The following is a 17,016-nucleotide window of genomic DNA, read 5'->3' as shown; positions in this document are numbered from 1 at the left end:
AAAATAAAATTTTATACTGGATTACGTGTTATTCTTATTTTTTCTGTTTTATTTTTCTTTGAGTTGCATTTCACTGCTGAATGCAGAGACTTCAGATATAATATTTTATTGGAAATGCTTTAAAAAAAATTCTCAGTATTCACATTGAAAAGCTAGATCTATGTTCCTACTGTTTTAATTATAGTTTTCTGTTTAGGTCAAGACATTCTACAATTAAAAAATTTAAGTTTATATCCTGTATTTTCATATTGGCAGAATGAGTTTGAAAGCAAGAAATGTTTCCCAATGGCTATCTCATGTGATTACAACAGTTGATGGCATATCCTGAATCTTTTATCTCTAAAACCATACTGATTGACTCCAATGTGAATTGGAAAAACACTTCTTTCGTTCTATTCCAAAAGTGAATACATGGTTTCTCCATGCAGGTGCCATTTTTGTGAGTTGGATTCAAGCCATCCTATCAATCCATCCGTGCACAAAATAGTGAAAAATTACTTACTGAGACAGAGCTTGTGACTGACTCCCAGTTGGTTTCTGAGGCTGCATGCTGGAAATCATCCTAAGGGGAAAAACCCACAGGAAAAATCACTGTTAAGGCAATATCCAAAATTAACTACAGAACCTAGGAAATATTTCAGCATTCAACCTCTGTCACTTTTTCTAACCCTCTTTATTGCAAGAGTCTCTTGCTATGTGTCATTCCTAAATAATGTTATTTCCATTAAGGTTCCTCCCTTTTCATTGTGTATAAACTAACTCCTTGCAAGCTTGCTGGGACAAGAATAGGTGGTATAATAATAATAATAATAATAACAATAATAACAATAATAACAATAATACCACCACCAATATGATAATTGCTGCTTTGCATAGCAGGACTCACTGTGGTCTAGGACATAATATTTATATTCTTTATATTAAACACCATCTCTGTATGTCTATAATCAGAGCATCAATGCCATTGCCAAACTGATCTGTTCTGGAAAGAATGTGGACATGCCAATACCCTGGAATTACTTAGTCAAGGTGAAAAGCAGAGTAATCTAATCCATTTGAAAAGTAGTCCTAACATGACTGTATTGCTTTTGGTGCTTGAGCTGAACAGGAGTTGCTCATCTGTACAGGAATGGCACTATGTTCTTTACACCAAAAAACACAGCCGCAGTACATTCATAGTAGAAGTGTCACTGCACCAAACCTCTGGGCATTTATGATTAATTTGAGCACAGGGAGGGGTTTCATCTCCTCCGCCTCTGGACATCTATAAAGCCAACCTCTAAGTGAGTTGTTCTTGTTTCCATTTCCAGTCAACAAAACCTGGCATTTTCAGGGTGAAAATCATCTGATAAACTGTTTTAGAAACTTAATTTGGAATGACATTGCACCCTAAAAAAGCATTTTTGTCTCCATTGTCTCTGTAAAAGGGACATGGGAGGATGAGCTTAGATATCGATGTCAAAACTGTAGATGTTGACATGTGGGCACCTAAATCCCAATCCATTTGTCTGACCAGTGATGAGAAATCACTACTTATATAATGAAGAAGCCATTTCTTTAATGTTTTGGCGGTTTTACACATTTCCAACTGGAATAACTAAACCATGAAAAATGGAAAAAAAGGCAGCATTACAGAATGGCCATTAAACACACACATGCAGTGAATAGCTAATGATCAACATGATTATGCAGGTAAGGAAAGTGGACTTAAGTGACAGCATACAGAGATTTTAATTTCTAATAATCAAATTTATAACGAAAAGATTTAAAGAAGATGGATCAATGCCTGGGCTCACAATTTTGTCCCAACACAGTATCTCCTAAGCTTTTTTTTAAGCTAGCAACTGAAGGGGGAAGTGGAAGGTAGTTGCTCAGTTGATGCTCACTAGACTTGATCCTGCATTGGACCATACATATATGCAAATATTATTTCTTAGGAATGGAAAACAGAAAATTGATCTCATAATCTGCTGATTCATCAATAAAATTTTCCTTTACTCAAGAGGGAACTGCTGTCAGATCCAGAATCAATACACATGGCTTTTTAATGTTTTTCATTTGCTATAGAAAAATATTCAAATATCTCAAAAGTCACAAGATTGTGTATTCAATATTGCTAGTGTTTCTTTTTAAAATGTTCCTTTCTGTCAAATCTGAAACAGCAAAACTGTAGTGATTTCTTCAGTATTTAAGATTAGTAGAAATTAAGAAACCCCCTTCACTAAGTGACCTTGAAACTGCAGGGCTATTAAAAGGCCTTAAGTGGTCATTTTTGTCTAAGAATACAGAAGCAAAATATTTTACGTACACTACCTCAAAGCAGATTTTTTTTTCTTGAAAACAATAAAAAGATCTGCAAAAGCTATGATCAGGTCATAAATAATTCTGAATGTGGCTACCTTGGCCACATTCTCTACACATTTAGTTGCCCAGTTCTTGACAAGCCACGACTTAAATTAAGTAAAAATGGATTTGAAAATCTCATGAATCCTCTGGTAATGGCTGCTAGTTGCAAAATTTGGAAATCATTTCCTCTCAGTCATTAGCTTGCATTTAGCACTTCCAGAAAAAGAACTAAAGTGGCATTGTGTTCTGCGGCATTATTTAAACAGGAACAATTTTTCTCATTGAATGTTTGGAGAAGACTGTAGACAACAAGTAATTTTGTGTTCAAAGTGATAGTCCCATTGTGTTATCTAACTGTAGATATCAAAAATATTTCTTTAGTCTGATTCTTTGAGTTGGTTGACGCCAGGAAACCCCTCCAAAATCCTGAGACAGACATGTGTACCACCTGCTTCTTGGATCTCAAACCTTATGACTGCACATTTTGACTCTGTGATTATATTCAATCTGCATAAACTATTCACAACCCTATGGCTTTTTTCCACCATCAATCAAAGCAGCTGCAGCCATTCTTGGCTTCTTGGAGCTTTCAACCTCTACAGTTTGAAGATTTTATTATCTATGGTTTCTGCTTGCAGCTATTTCAAGTAATGATATTAAAGTAGTTCTCATCATTACAAAAGTCTCCGCTCTTTTCTCACTATTGTCCATAGTACAACATGAAGGACAAATCTATTTTCAGTGCTATCTATTCAATTTATACTATCTTGTTTATGAAAATTTGCCTATGATCACTTTGGCTGTTGTTTTCTTCATTACTTAACACTAAAATTTTTAGTCAAAACATTAAAAAAAAACAAAACCAAAAACCCCCAAACCCAAAAAACATAATCTCCACATCTTTTCTAACCTAATACTGGAAAAACAGGTTTGGCTACGTCACCCTGAAAACAGTGCTTCTATTCTTGTATGTGTCAAGGTAACATAACAGTACTGCATGAGACTTCAACAAAGTATTGCATTAACTATTCTACAAGCAGCAAAATTACAGGCAAAACAACAGGACTACCAATCACCTTCTGATGTTAGCTACTTCTACTGAAGAAAAACGACTTCTAAACCTCAGCTTCCAAAATTACACTTCATCAAGACAAATACTGAGTCAGTCCTTCGAGTTAAATATGTATGGACATTGATATATTGTTCTTGGCTCTGTTTCAGACAAAGAAAAGCTACTCTCTCCTTCACAGACTGACTTTGTCTATAGCCTGTCTCCCACCATTGATCACCAATAAGTGACAAGGAGTCACAGGGAATACTCTGTGTTTCACCTAGAGCTTTCCCAACTGGAGATCATGAGGCAAAATCACAGCTATTGATATATGAGACTGCAGAGCCAGGTAGCACTGGTTGCTGAGGAAGATGATTTGCAGCCTGGGGGTCCATGACCTGCAGCAGCACAAGCTCTGCTGGGTTGAAGCCATCGGAATTGGCGGGAGCTGTAGGAACAGACAGGCATCAGGAAAACACCAGGGATGAGGATGAGAAGCTTGCCAGTTTGAGAAGCATATTGTCCATGACTCACTTTGCTGTACCACCCATGTGGCAAAACGTGAGTCCTTCCAGCCATGCTGGATTACTGCCTGGTCCTCAAATTAAAAGCAAGAAACACTTTCTCATATTTCTGTGATTCTTTACTTTTTACATAGTTTATCTCTACAGACCAGTCTTTTGGCATCTTGGTACATGACATCTATGAGGCAGGATGCCTGGGATAGTCTACAACTGCCACAGGACAGGCACAGCACACTGGCAGCTCTCTCCAGGGGAAAGAAGCAACCCCATATCTCTATGAACTTCTTTCTAAACTCCTTCTCTTAATCTGCAGGTCTGTGAGGTGAGTGGACAAGGTTTGGTAAGAGATTGTTTATCTGACAAAACAACTATAAACTACGGCTAGTGAAAGCTGAGGTGATACTCTCCGCTTCAAGGAGTGGGAAAGGTTCTCAAAAGAGTTGTGATTAAGCATCCCTGATCCTAAGACAGCATCCTTAAATGATGCTTAGGCCCTACTGGTTCAAGAAGGTCCTCTCCTGAAGGAGCAACCTTCTCTACTGCGATCTTCTACTCAGATAAGTAAGGGGTGAAGGGCAAAAATGAAGGCATGTTCTTGGGGCAAGTAAACATGAGAAAAAGGAAGAATGAAGCAAACTAAGGAAAAATTAAGACAGAGAAGCTGAAGTGTTCGGCTCTGCCTGTGGTCATCCTATTTGTGGTATTTAGACATCATAAACTATAAACCAAAGAGAAGCAGTTTCTAGAAATTTGCAGAAGAACAGAGTTAAGGGATGAACTGAGGCACACAGCAGATCCTGAAAAAACCCAAATTGGGGTGAAATGGGGCACATTCAAAAAGGTCCAGTACAGAAACAAAAAGTTGTGAACTCTCCATAGAGTGTAAGAATTAGAGACTAAGGACAATGGAAGGTCTGTAAAGAAAAACTAGAGTAAATTACAACTTGAAGAAAAAAAAAGGCAAAATTATCCTACTGTTTAGACTAATAAAAGGAAACTCAATCATACTTGTTTTTGAATAATGGTCAACATTCAGAGCTACTTGCAAACAAGTAGCTGATAAACTTGTATTTGTTGATAGTAATAACAAATTATAATAATCTGGAAATATTTCTTTTCTTTTTCCTGCAATAAGCAATAGTACCAATATTTTCTCTAAGAATTGAATTTATATATATTACATTTTATATAAAAAGCGACAGGTATTTCAAGCAAAAAAACCCCAAACTCAGAACCTAGTTTGTAACAGAAATGGGGTTAGGTAGGTTAGAAGCAAAAGAAAAGTCATAGTTCCATTCAAAAATTGCTGTGACACATACTCAAGTTTGTACACTTCAACATATTAATTATAATTTCTCATGTAGCATTTTAGTACAGTCCAATTTCTATTCTTAAATATAAATAAAAATCATAGAGATGTACACTTTGAAGTATCTTTTTCTTTTACCATACTTTCATTTCATCACATTGCTAGGCCTTAGTTTAATATTAGAATGGCATTTATTAGCACTTCTCCTAAGGATGCAGTAAGATACCTACAGCAGGCTACTCACTAGGGCACCAGATGCTGCATTTTTCTTACAATAATGGTCAAACTGCTCTGTTCAGCTCTGGTGACAAGACATCAAAATAAAAGGTTCTGAATTCGGAAAGCATGCAACAATGATGGTTTGTAATCTGGGAATCATGCCTTACAATGAAACATTTAGTGGAGGCCAGTGTCTTTCAAGAAAGTCTGATGTAACTTGACCTTGTCTCTCCAGACAATAACGTACAGTCAGCTGCAAGAGGCAATGTCAACCAATGTCATTAAGCTCTATCACTTGGCAGTGCAAGCATTAACAAATTCAGGCAGCTGTAATCTGAAGGTAGTAATATCCAAAGTGGAAGTATGAGCAAATTTTACCACTGATGGCAACTGTAACTGAAACAGATAAGAAATTAACAAATTACTTTAATCGTATTGAATTTTCTATTTTTTTATGTAGTCCCATAAAAGCAGGCCATCAATGACAACAGCATTTTAAAGTCAGTAACAAAAGGTCAGACATCCACCAAAGTGTCTGATCCTAAATGTGATAGCATGATTCTTGCACTTTAAAAAAAGACATAAATTGAGTTTTTGAAGCCCAGTTGCCATAAGTTATGACTAAGTTAATACTTGTGTAAGACAACATATAAAATCACTCTCGATTTGTTCTGACACATTTACTAGCTATAACTGAGTGAGAAGCATAAGATACTTAAAATTTCAAAAGTTTAAGGTTGCAATAGCGTTTTTGGTTAACTGAAGTTTGATACATTTATTTATGAAAAGTTGAGGTAAACCATAAGAATAGGAGTATATTTAATAACAGTTATATTTGGTAAATACTTCTCTTCATCCTTCACCTATCTCTGGAAATAGGCATTGCTGGATGCATACTGTAAGAATGTCCAAGACATTGACATTTAAATGATCTGTCTAAAAGGTCAGATAACACTGCTCAAATGAGACGATGGTTATGCCTTTGAAAAATCAGATGTCATCTAACACTACTATGTCTATAAGCATCCTGTTTGCTACACAAACCCACAAGAAAGTGTGCAAGACTTTACTGCCATGCTGTGCAAATTGTGCATTGCCTTTATTTTCTCCATCACAGAGGCCTGTCCTCATATCTCCATGTACAAGGAATTTGCTAATAGCTAATCTGGTGTATACTGCAGTTAAACAATTATAAACAAAATACGAATCAAGTAACATTCACTGTAAATATTCTGCAATTCCTCCTTTGCCATTTTTATCTGAATGGAAAATTTTACTTCTGCAATTAAACGCTGGGACACAAAACTTGAAAGGCCCTTCCAGGCTGTCACTTCCAAAACCCTCAGATTTTTTGGCTGTTTCCAAGCTAAATTTATCTTTATTGCACTTATGTAAGTATCAGCTTTATCCTTTTCTTCTTCTCCCAAGTTTGCTTCCTGCAGTAATTCTGAAGAGATGTTATATCTCCTCTCAGCATACATTTTATTATGCTAAGCAAGCCAAGTCGTCTTGGCCCTCAGTAAGAAATGTCCTCTTCTCCCCCAATTGTCCCTGAACTCAGTCCAAGAGAAATGGGATTGCTCCATACTATGGAGACCAAAACCATACAAAGTATTCCAGAAAAGATACAGCTACAGTCTAATTGGTCCTGTGCCTAGTACACTGAGAAATTTTCTTCACCCCTCTTCACTAACCAGTGAGATGACATCTAACAGCAAATACTTTTGCTATTAATCTCTACATGAACGACCTCTTTACTCATTTTTGAGCCGTTACATTTTACTGCAAATCAATTCTTTGCTGCTCAAGGTCAACCAGTTCTCCTCTTCAATACTCTGATTTTCCCATTCATTAGCAATGCACTTCAGTTCTGTGGGTGCTGCAAAACCCATTAAAATGCTACTCTGCAGGTTGTACTCTGGTTGCTAAAACATCCCAAAATAAAAATGACCATAAGACCAACCCTTTAGAAATTCCCATTAGTGAGTTCTCTCAGGATGGATACTCCCTTCTGCATTACAGTGCACTGCTTCCCCTTTGACTGCTATGTGTCCATCTTCTGCAGCATAAGCATTCCCTGTGTTACACTGGGTGAGATGCTCCTCTGAAGTCCAATTATATTTGCTAGACAGCTTTTCCTTCCTTTTCAGGCTATCTTCCAGTCTGGAATGAGTTTCTTTTATAAAGAGATGGGTTCTTTTTCTCTGTTTTCCTGCATCTTTAACCACCTTTTCTGCTGACAAGTGCCCTGTAAGCTTTCTAGGTCAGATTAACCAGCCTGCAGGGTGCCTGGGCCACTCTCCTGTCATTGATGCTATAGACTGCCACTGCATTCACCATTTCCACGTGAGCCCTGGCTCACCTTATCGCTATCCAGGGATGAAATCCAGGTGCTTTAAGCTTATACTACATCTGATCCCTACTCCCTTTAAATTACTATTGTATAGAAAGAAGACTTGCTTTCAGCAGTGACCCTTTGTGACTTATGGTCTGCAGTGCCCATCTTTTGGCAGTGACACTGGAGAGTTCCAAAGGCAACTGGGCTCCTTGCTCACCCTGGTTCAGTGTTTAAGCACACCTGGGCCATGGTGCCGTCCTATTTGGCAGGGCTTGCTGGTCCCTATGTGATGCCCCATGCCAGCTCTGCCAGGTCAGTGGGGAGCGGACATCCAGAGGGGTCCTGTTCAGTGCAGTGCTGCTGTCGGAGAGCTGCCACGTAGATAAGAGCTTGGGAGCAGTGATCTCAGGAGCCAAAACCTTGCTGCCAGGTCAAAGTCCAGCGCCCTTGTGAGGACTTCGGTCCATGCTGACTGGCAGAGTTTTGGAAGCGGCCTCTCTGGTAACAGGTGAGTCCGCCCTGAGCAAAACTGAAAAAACTGATACTTCACTTTCCTGATAGCGTCCAGGTTGGACAAAACTCTTTCAGAGTTAACAGAAGGCAGAGACAGCTGGTTATTTCAGGTCCTCCTTCTTGGTATGACATACCAAATGGGAAAGTAATGAAAGGCCCCAGTATAAGGGATAGAAAGAAAAAATATTAATGACAGAAAATCTCCTAGGAGCAAGCTATTAATTTTCTGATTTCTTTCCACTTCAGTTTCTACACATTTTTTATAGATTTAAGCACGGTCTATAATCAGTGAAAAATAATCATTAACAAATACAGCCTAATTTCATTTAATATTCCAAGATTTCCATTGTTCTACTAGGAGGATCTGCTAAGTGCAGACACGCACACTTACTTTTGCAGACATGATTTGGGAGAAACGTGAAAGCACTAATAATAATAATGAAAAACTCTAATGGAGCTAAGCAAATTTAATTCCAAAGCTGAGGACACAGTGTAAAAAGGTACCAGCAAGGGACATTAGCTATCCTAGCAGCAATCCCAGCCTATTGATTTTTTGCGAAGGATCCATTTGTTTTTGAGCTCTCTCTAAGAGGATGCTGTTTAATTCTGCAGTAAGCATGCAGCAGGAGCACGTGTTACATTTCACAAATAATGCAAAACAAAGCAATTTGTTCACCCTCCTTTTTTGACGGGAAGGTATTGCATTTTCTTGGACAACAAAAAAAGGACTGCTATACAAACTTTCTAAGATGATCTGTAATTATAAAAATAACAAGAATACGTGATCTTTGAAGAATACAAGAACCATTTTCTCTTAGCTTTTCCAGGTTTTTGATGGGATCAAAATCAGCTGATTTACTGCAAACAGCACAGGATACTGCTTACTGGGGATTTCATTTAACTTGAGCTTGATCAAACAGCTAGATTAAGGAAAAAACAAAAGTATCCAGACCCAGATCTATTCTTAAAAAAACACCATTGCTGTTTAAGCTAAATACAAGTACCTTAGGAACTGTTATGCTTCTCATTTCTCTTATGCATAATTCTTACAAATAGCAATTTTAAGTGACACTATGAATGAAGACCAGGTAAAAACACCTTACGTTTGCTACCTTCTTGTAAACAATCTAACTAAATCATGCTAATCAGTTTTGGGATCAGCTTACCAAAAAACAGCATTAAAAATCCTTCTAAACACAGAAGTGAGACCACAGTCTCAGGACCAGGAAGGTGTGTTCTGGGTCAGAATTAGAGTGTGACATTTTATTTGAATTCTGACTGAATACAACCATAACCAAATAGACTAAGGATGTCTGTAGAATTGTAATAGGCTAAATATTTCCAAGCAATAAAAGGAAGAAGAATAGTTTACTTCACTTTTATACTAATGACCTGGAAAATGTGACAGAAATTGAAGCTGGAAAAAAAATTAAAATTGGAAAAAAAATCAAAAGAAGTTGTAAACACCATTTAATATAAAGGAACATGCTAGGACTACCAGAGGTCAGAAGCAGTGGCAGGAAAGAAAAATAAGCTTTCATTTAAAAGAATGGAAATGGAGAAAAAGGTACAAGCCATAAACTCTATTTAATGGCACATATGGACTCAGAAAGGAACTCATGCCAAGAGCCTGGATGGAACAAAGGAAAAAACCCATGAAATTAATCTGAAATGTGACACAGTGGCATAGCATGCAGGGTGACACATAGAGATCTTCCCCAGGGCACAAAGATATGCTCTCCTCATAGCAAGGGGATACCCACCACCACAAATCACCAAGGGGATACTCAGAAAAAAGCAAGGTTTGTGGGTAAAAGCAGCTCCTCTGGAAACCAAAGCTGGGTATTCTTCAGACAAGAGGTACAGCCAGTTAGTTCAACTTACGTGGGTGTGATATCAGTATCAATAAAATTGCAGGAGGTAGCTTCATATGCCATCATGGAAATGCCAAGTTTACACCAAACCTGTGCCATCCTGGCCTTGCAGCGCTGGTCTGCAACAGTCAGGTTTTTTGGCTATCCACCTCCATCAGCAATGCAGGCTTATGAGAAGAAAACAGAGGGAGAGTGCTCTTGCACATTCCATCAGAAAGACTTTATTTTGTGGTTCAAAAAGGTCTGAGTCTTTCCTGAACACCAAACTTACAGACTGTTGAATTGATGGTTTTAGCACAGCCCTCCTGGCTACCCTGTCCACCTTTGACTAAACCTCCAGGATGAGCACTGCACCAGCAGAATACCAGCACCCATGCAATCCTCCAGATTTCAGCTGCTGGCAGTACAAGTGTTGTCTCTGCTTTTAATCTATTTCTTAACACACCCGGAAAATGCACCTGAACCAGCACTGAACTAGGACTGTCAGCACACAAAGTTGCTGCTAAGGTGGGAAAGTAGAGTGTTTCCTTTCACACATTTCTGATGGAGATAAACTACGTATACAGAGAGCAGAGTGTCCTATTTTCTGCTGCCTTACATTATCTGACCTGATTTTTTTTTTTTTTGTCGTTTCATGGCTTAATAATACTAATTTCTCTGTATAAACTCATGCATATGCAAAAAGAGGTGGAAGGCCTTAATGAGAACATGACTGATATATTCAGGCTCTTTGCTAACCATCAGCATAAGATAAGCACACAAGACCTTGTGTTCACCATGCCTGCCTAGAGGAGAAGCATCTCAGAGCTAATATGCACATGTAGTACAATGTACATTTTGAAACAGGATCTCATTTCCAGTCAGGGGCAAAAGTTTCACCTCATCTGTAAAAAACAGCAATTGTTTCGTGTTTGGTTTAGGTTTCCATACCTACACAGCATTCACAATTTCTGTTCACTTCTGGAGAAAGCAAGCCTAGTTCCATCGCTAGTGGTCTCTTCAGCATGCAACACAAACCATACAGAGTAGTCAGACTACCTGTCCTCATAGTGCCCAGGTTCTTTCAAGAATTTTTTTTTGTTTCAAGTTTATTGGCCAGACCTTGGTGTGAGATAAGTTTCTGTGGCCTTGAGGTCTTTTTTTATGCTGCCTTACAGCAGTGGAAAGATTAGCCTCACACCTTCTAGGCTGTTTTCCCAAGTTTAAGGGTTTGTTTGTTATTTTCATTTTTTTTCCCTCAAACTTAATATTCTCTTTCAAAATGACCTGTAAGTCTGCAACCATTGAACCCCAGGGCTCACAAATGCCATTAACTCTGTCATTCATGGTGCTGTCAGGAGTGATAAGAAAACGAAAGAGAAGATCACCTCCGTGTAAGAACTTTTGGGCTACATCTTTATTAGTAATAAAATGAGGTATAGATTGATCAGATACAGTATGACTCATGTCCTCAGATGTAACTATTACCCTGCAAAACAGAGTGGCCACAATAAACTGCACACTGGAAACAGCCCGAGGCCTGTGATGGCTCCAAACTAGCCATGCTAAAAATGTGAGAGGGCAAACAACCTTGTGCCTATGCCCTGGCTCACATCCATCTTGTTTAATAGTCTCTGCTGGCAATTGTGGATACACAGCCTTCTTTATTAGAGGGTCTGATCCTGCAAGAGCTTGTATTTAGGCTTCATTATATGACTGATGGTTGGACAACAGTGGTGTTTAGACTCAGGTATATGCAATGAGACACCGTGGTGCCTGATTCCTACAGTCCAAAGGAAACTTTCATTACAGTGTTTGTTACCACATATGACCTAAAAAATACATCAGGACAAAAATATTGATTAAAAGGAAGCACTGTTATAGCTGCCCAGATCAGAAGTATTATTAAAAGAAAAGGCTTCTGCAGGTTAAGAAAGGGACCTGGAAAATAAGTTTTATCTGCCATAAAACATAATTTTGTACAATTAAAATATATCCCCAAAGAAAAAACTATTAAAGTGAAAAAAACCTGTTGTCAAGGGTCACAGAAAAATTGGATCTTATTTGATTCTGCCGAAAATGATTTAAAAAGAAGATACATAAATTCCACAGACCTAAAAATTATTTTTAGCTTCCAGTGCTACAGATGAGTTGCAAAATCTGACCCTATTGCTACAGGCTCAGACCTTCTCTAATTAAGCTCTGACTAGTCATCAAACTGACAATTGATGAAAACAGAACTGCATTTTTCTTGGTATTAAAAAAAGAGGAGGTGTGATAGATCCTTTTTTTTTTTCCTTTTTTTGGCATGGAATGTATGCTCAAGATCAGTTCAACATGGAGACTAACCTGTGGGTTGAGAAATAGCGAGGGGTTTATAGGCAAAGAATCATGGTAACAACACAGTCTCTGGACAGGAGGAGGTGTTCAGCTCAGTAGCACAAAGCTCAGCACCAGGTGGTAGGTTATTTTATGTAACCTGGTCATTCAGACAAAAATTTTCTAGCAAGATTTTTCCTATCAAGTCTAAAATGTCAGGAACCCTGCAACTAATAAAAGATGTGTGTGTGAATATGCACATGTAAGGAAAAACCAGAAACACTCTGGCATGTCTGTCATCTGTGTTATTTTGAGGACATGCATGGACTTTATCGACTGCTCAGAGCAAAAGAGAAGGTTGTAAATTTAATAAAGATGTGTGCATAAAAAACACAAGTCAGATTTATACAGTGCCGTGACTGTCTTTGGAAATGTGGTATATAGTGTGAAGGTTACTGGAGCCAGAACCAATGTGCTGAGCAAACAACAGCAGCAGCCTGTAAGCTTACCAGTTTCCCCAACAAGGAAGGAAGGACCTTCTCTGATGATCTGTGCCTGGAACTGCAGAATCAGAATAAAACTAAGAATTGTTAATAGGAAGTGTAGAGGTTCAAAGAGTTCCAGTTATGATACCACCCAAGGAGGAGTGGAGGGATGAGAATAGCTACCAGCTTTCTTCCACCCACCAGACCAGTGGCTCAGTGTGGTCTGAAGCTGATTTTTATTCTTTCATCTTTCTGGTTTGGAACCTGGGATTACTGTACTCCATTTTGTAGTAATGAAATTTCTTAAACTAGACAGGACCTCAAATAAGTCTGACAGGCACAGGAAAAGCGAGCATCCAAATAAAAGAGGACAGCAGAAGACCCCTTTGTTCATTGCTCTTAGTTTGGCCGTGAAGCCCACCCCATCGGCACAGTGTCCCAGACTGGAAGCTGGAACACCACCATCTGCTTCTGTACTGTCTTTTAGAAGTTAATCTTGTGGCATTTTACAAAGGCTTGTTGTGCCTGTCTTTGAGGTGGGAAGATCTCAGGCTGTGAGAAGGTGTAAGAGCAAGCAGTGGTGGAGGCTAGCCTGGAGCTGTGGCTGTAAGGCCAGAACCCTCCCTGAGGTCATGATGCTGCATCCAAACCTGTGGACAATGCAACAGCAGGCACAGACATCTTCAGTGGGAACATGGAAAAATCAAAAATATTATCATAACCCAGCAAGATAAAGTTCACTCTGGAAAGAGGTAACCTAATGTGCTTCCAAATGACATGCGGTGGAAGGAGGAACATAGGAAACATGGGAACTCAAAGAGGGACTGAGCTGACAGAGGAAAACACATTAAAAGACACATTCCCAATGTCAGGGCAGCCAGGCTGGCCACTGCCATACAGACCTGCCTAAGCAGGGTACCCTGGCAGGCAACCCACAGCACAATTCTGGTGATGCTTGAACCACCAGATTCAGTTCCCTTCATTACCATAGAGGCATTGTAGAAAGCTAGGAAAATCTGGTGGAATTTTGAAAAGAACATCAAAAACTCTGAGAGGACTAGATAGCCTGGATTTTTTGGAAAGATTAAAAGCTAAATACAGACATCATTGGGTGGGTGATACGCACTAAGTGGAATGCAAAGAAGCGTAAGAGCACCCTGCAAATATCTGAAGGAGATATACACCCACAACAAAGAGAACAGAATTCTTTATCATAAATTAGGAAGGAATATAATTGCAGGCAATGGTATGGTATGGTATTAAATAAAGGAAAATTAAAAATGATTATCAAAGAAAAAAATATCTTTGCAACAGAGATTTATTAGTCTATGGTTAAATGTCCCATAAGGTATGTTCCTATGCCTGTTAAATTTAAAAATGATACCAAATGATCAAGCAACAAATTTAAAATAAAGACAATTCTTGTCCTGAGGGGAAAAATGGGCTCAGTGACCCCACATCTTAAAGGTTTACCTGCATTAGGCATTACTAAGTAAAATCAAAAAAAAAAGGGCCTAAACTAACCCTAAATTTAGATTCAGAAATCTTAAAATGATCAGTATCATTTGATCCAGAGCTGTAAGTAGTTTACAGCAGTTACAGCTGTTGCAACAAACAAGGCAAAGATTTATTATGTAAGCAATTAAACACCCATTATACACAATACACTGTGTTCTCTGGCTTGCCAAGAATGACAAAAACACATTGAACAGTGCTAAGGTTGAAACAGACCCTGCAACCCAAACTTGGCTGGAACAAGTATAAGAACAGGATTGCGCTGCCAGGCTTTGTAAGATAGTGCTGACACACAGTCAAATAAATAGTATTAGTGGAATATAGAACATGAAGTTACACCTCAGAGATCCCCTCTACGCACAAAACTGTGAAGACATGCAATTCTTGTTTTGATTTTAAAGACGACTTGCAACCAACACCTGCTGTGATGGGTTTTCACAAGTTCCTCTCTGCAGCTTGGAGGTCTAGCATGTTTCAAGGCACCAGTCACTTCCCCTGGAAGCCTGTCAGAAGAAAATACCAAAAGAAGACTGACTTCTTACTCCAACATGGCTGGTACACTTCAGTTAAGCTGCACCTTGGGCTTTTGTGGAAAATCTAGAGCAGAGACTGCTCAACAGGAACAGGGCCTGGGAAGAACAGGCCATTTCCTCTTCCCTTGTGGCCATGGTGGTAGGGCAGACCAGCCTTGCCACACTGAAGAACCAGGAGTTAATTAACACCTCTTTAAAGCATTGTAATACAATCTCGGTGTCTAATAAACCTTTTTACAGAATGAAACATGGCATCTTTCTTCTCCCAACAAATCTGTCATTTTAAATAGATTTCTGGAAAACACCCCACACTGTTACAAAACCAAAATAAAAGTTATATTCTTCATATATTATGATCATTTCACATGCTAGCATTCTACAACTGTTACTGAAGTGGAATTGAAGGGCAGGATATGGATTTACAGAGACAACATTACATCCCCAAGTCAAAAATCTAAAATAGTCAGCTAATGCGATGGACAGGTTAAAGAGTGCTATTAAAAAAAGTTTGACATTGTAAACTCACCTCATGTTTATACACACTGATGTGTTGTTTAGGGTTAACTTAGGTGACAATGGTTGGATTTAACCCTCCTTTTTAGTGTAATGTAAGAAAGGATCACAGGATCGAGAGAGATCTACCAGCAGCACTGATGGAGTGTTTATGGCATTTTCAGTTTGTTACTGTACTTCCCATCTCTCCTTCTGGTACCTTCCTAATGGGCAACTCTAAGCAGACAAATTAGCTATGAGGTCTTTTTACGTCTTCTGAGAGGAGCTGTCTAAAGTCTATGATAGTTCTGTTTCTTGTACAGTGTCAAAACATCAGGTCCAAGCTATTTATATTTTCTTCTTGTTGGCACAGACATGGGAAGCAAAGTCAGGTCATGGGGTGGCCTTTGCCCTCTCCCAGGTTATGCTCATTATGGCACAGAAAATGTACCCTTCCATTTAATGCATTACAATTTTCAGTGCTGGATCCACCCTAACTTTCTGCTACCTACATATATTTAATGTTAACTAAAAATATTGCATTATGGAGACCACGAAAAAGCTGTCAAATACACATGGTAAGTAGCATTAAAGATTTTAAGACTGGCAAGCTCTAAAAAAAGCTTGAAATAATAAATCGATTTGCCCAGAGTGGTTTTAATACAAAGTATCTTCAATATCCTCCATCCATTTTCTAATCACCTATCATTCACAAGACTACCAGATTGTTAGGAATCATTGATTTGTTTCCCTAATTAACAAAGATTAATTAAGATTTTCCAACAAGTCTGGGGATGAGTTTAATCTCCTACCTGTCCAGTAGCACAATTTTACCAAAAGCAAAGTAATCCATGAATTCTGGCTCTCTAGATGTCCACTTGTTGTGTACTCTGTATTTTTATTAAAAAGAGATTGCTTGACTGCAACTGACATTTGAAGAACAGAGAAATGATTAACTCTCATATGGAATTTTTTTATGTATCCACATATATTAGGACCAAAACTTGAATATGAACCAGGAAGCAGCATGGGCAGTTGCTATGATACTGTGATTCCCTTCATGCATTTAATTAAAATATTGAAGTCACTATTTTGCCAGGTTTACACACTTCCCAAAAAACGCAACATTCCCGTGGCTCTTATCTGCTATTCTTACATGCTACGTAGTTGCTTGATCTCATTGCTAATATGATTGTGTGATTCCTGGAATCTGCTTCTCCTGTATTTTGCAAGAAATCGTGTTGATACTGAATGAGGCTTTTGAGCCTGTGATTATTTTTGTCTAACGTGCTTAACCCTCTCGTACTGCACATGATGAACTTCTTCTGTTGTTGTCTTCAGTACCTCTAATTTACCTTGGAAAAGTAGAAATTTCCCCTGGATCACTGATTTCCGCAGGAATTCTTTAAACAGGTAAGTACTGTCTGCAGGAAATACAGTTCTTCAAAATCTAAAGCTGTCGTAAATGAACAATGCCTCTAAGTCTTGTTAGAATCATTTATTTGGGACAGGATATTGG

The 17,016-nt window shown here is 38.5% G+C and overlaps 1 protein-coding gene across 6 annotated transcripts in view; it reads right to left on the bottom strand.

The window, feature by feature from the left end:
* PDGFD (platelet derived growth factor D) overlaps positions 1 to 17,016 on the bottom strand; it is a 149,342-nt gene that overhangs the window by 31,994 nt on the left and 100,332 nt on the right. For all 6 annotated transcript variants that reach the window (XM_032680863.1, XM_032680865.1, XM_032680864.1 and 3 more), the window contains one exon: positions 503 to 562. In XM_032680863.1, the coding sequence (XP_032536754.1) occupies positions 503 to 562 (60 nt within the window). The remainder of the gene's footprint in view (positions 1 to 502; positions 563 to 17,016) is intronic.

The sequence above is a fragment of the Chiroxiphia lanceolata genome, chromosome 2 (assembly GCF_009829145.1).
Source record: "Chiroxiphia lanceolata isolate bChiLan1 chromosome 2, bChiLan1.pri, whole genome shotgun sequence".
Classification (NCBI taxonomy): Eukaryota; Metazoa; Chordata; class Aves; order Passeriformes; family Pipridae; genus Chiroxiphia; species Chiroxiphia lanceolata.
Note: the sequence above shows the minus strand (reverse complement) of the source record. Positions and strands in the feature narration are given on the sequence as shown.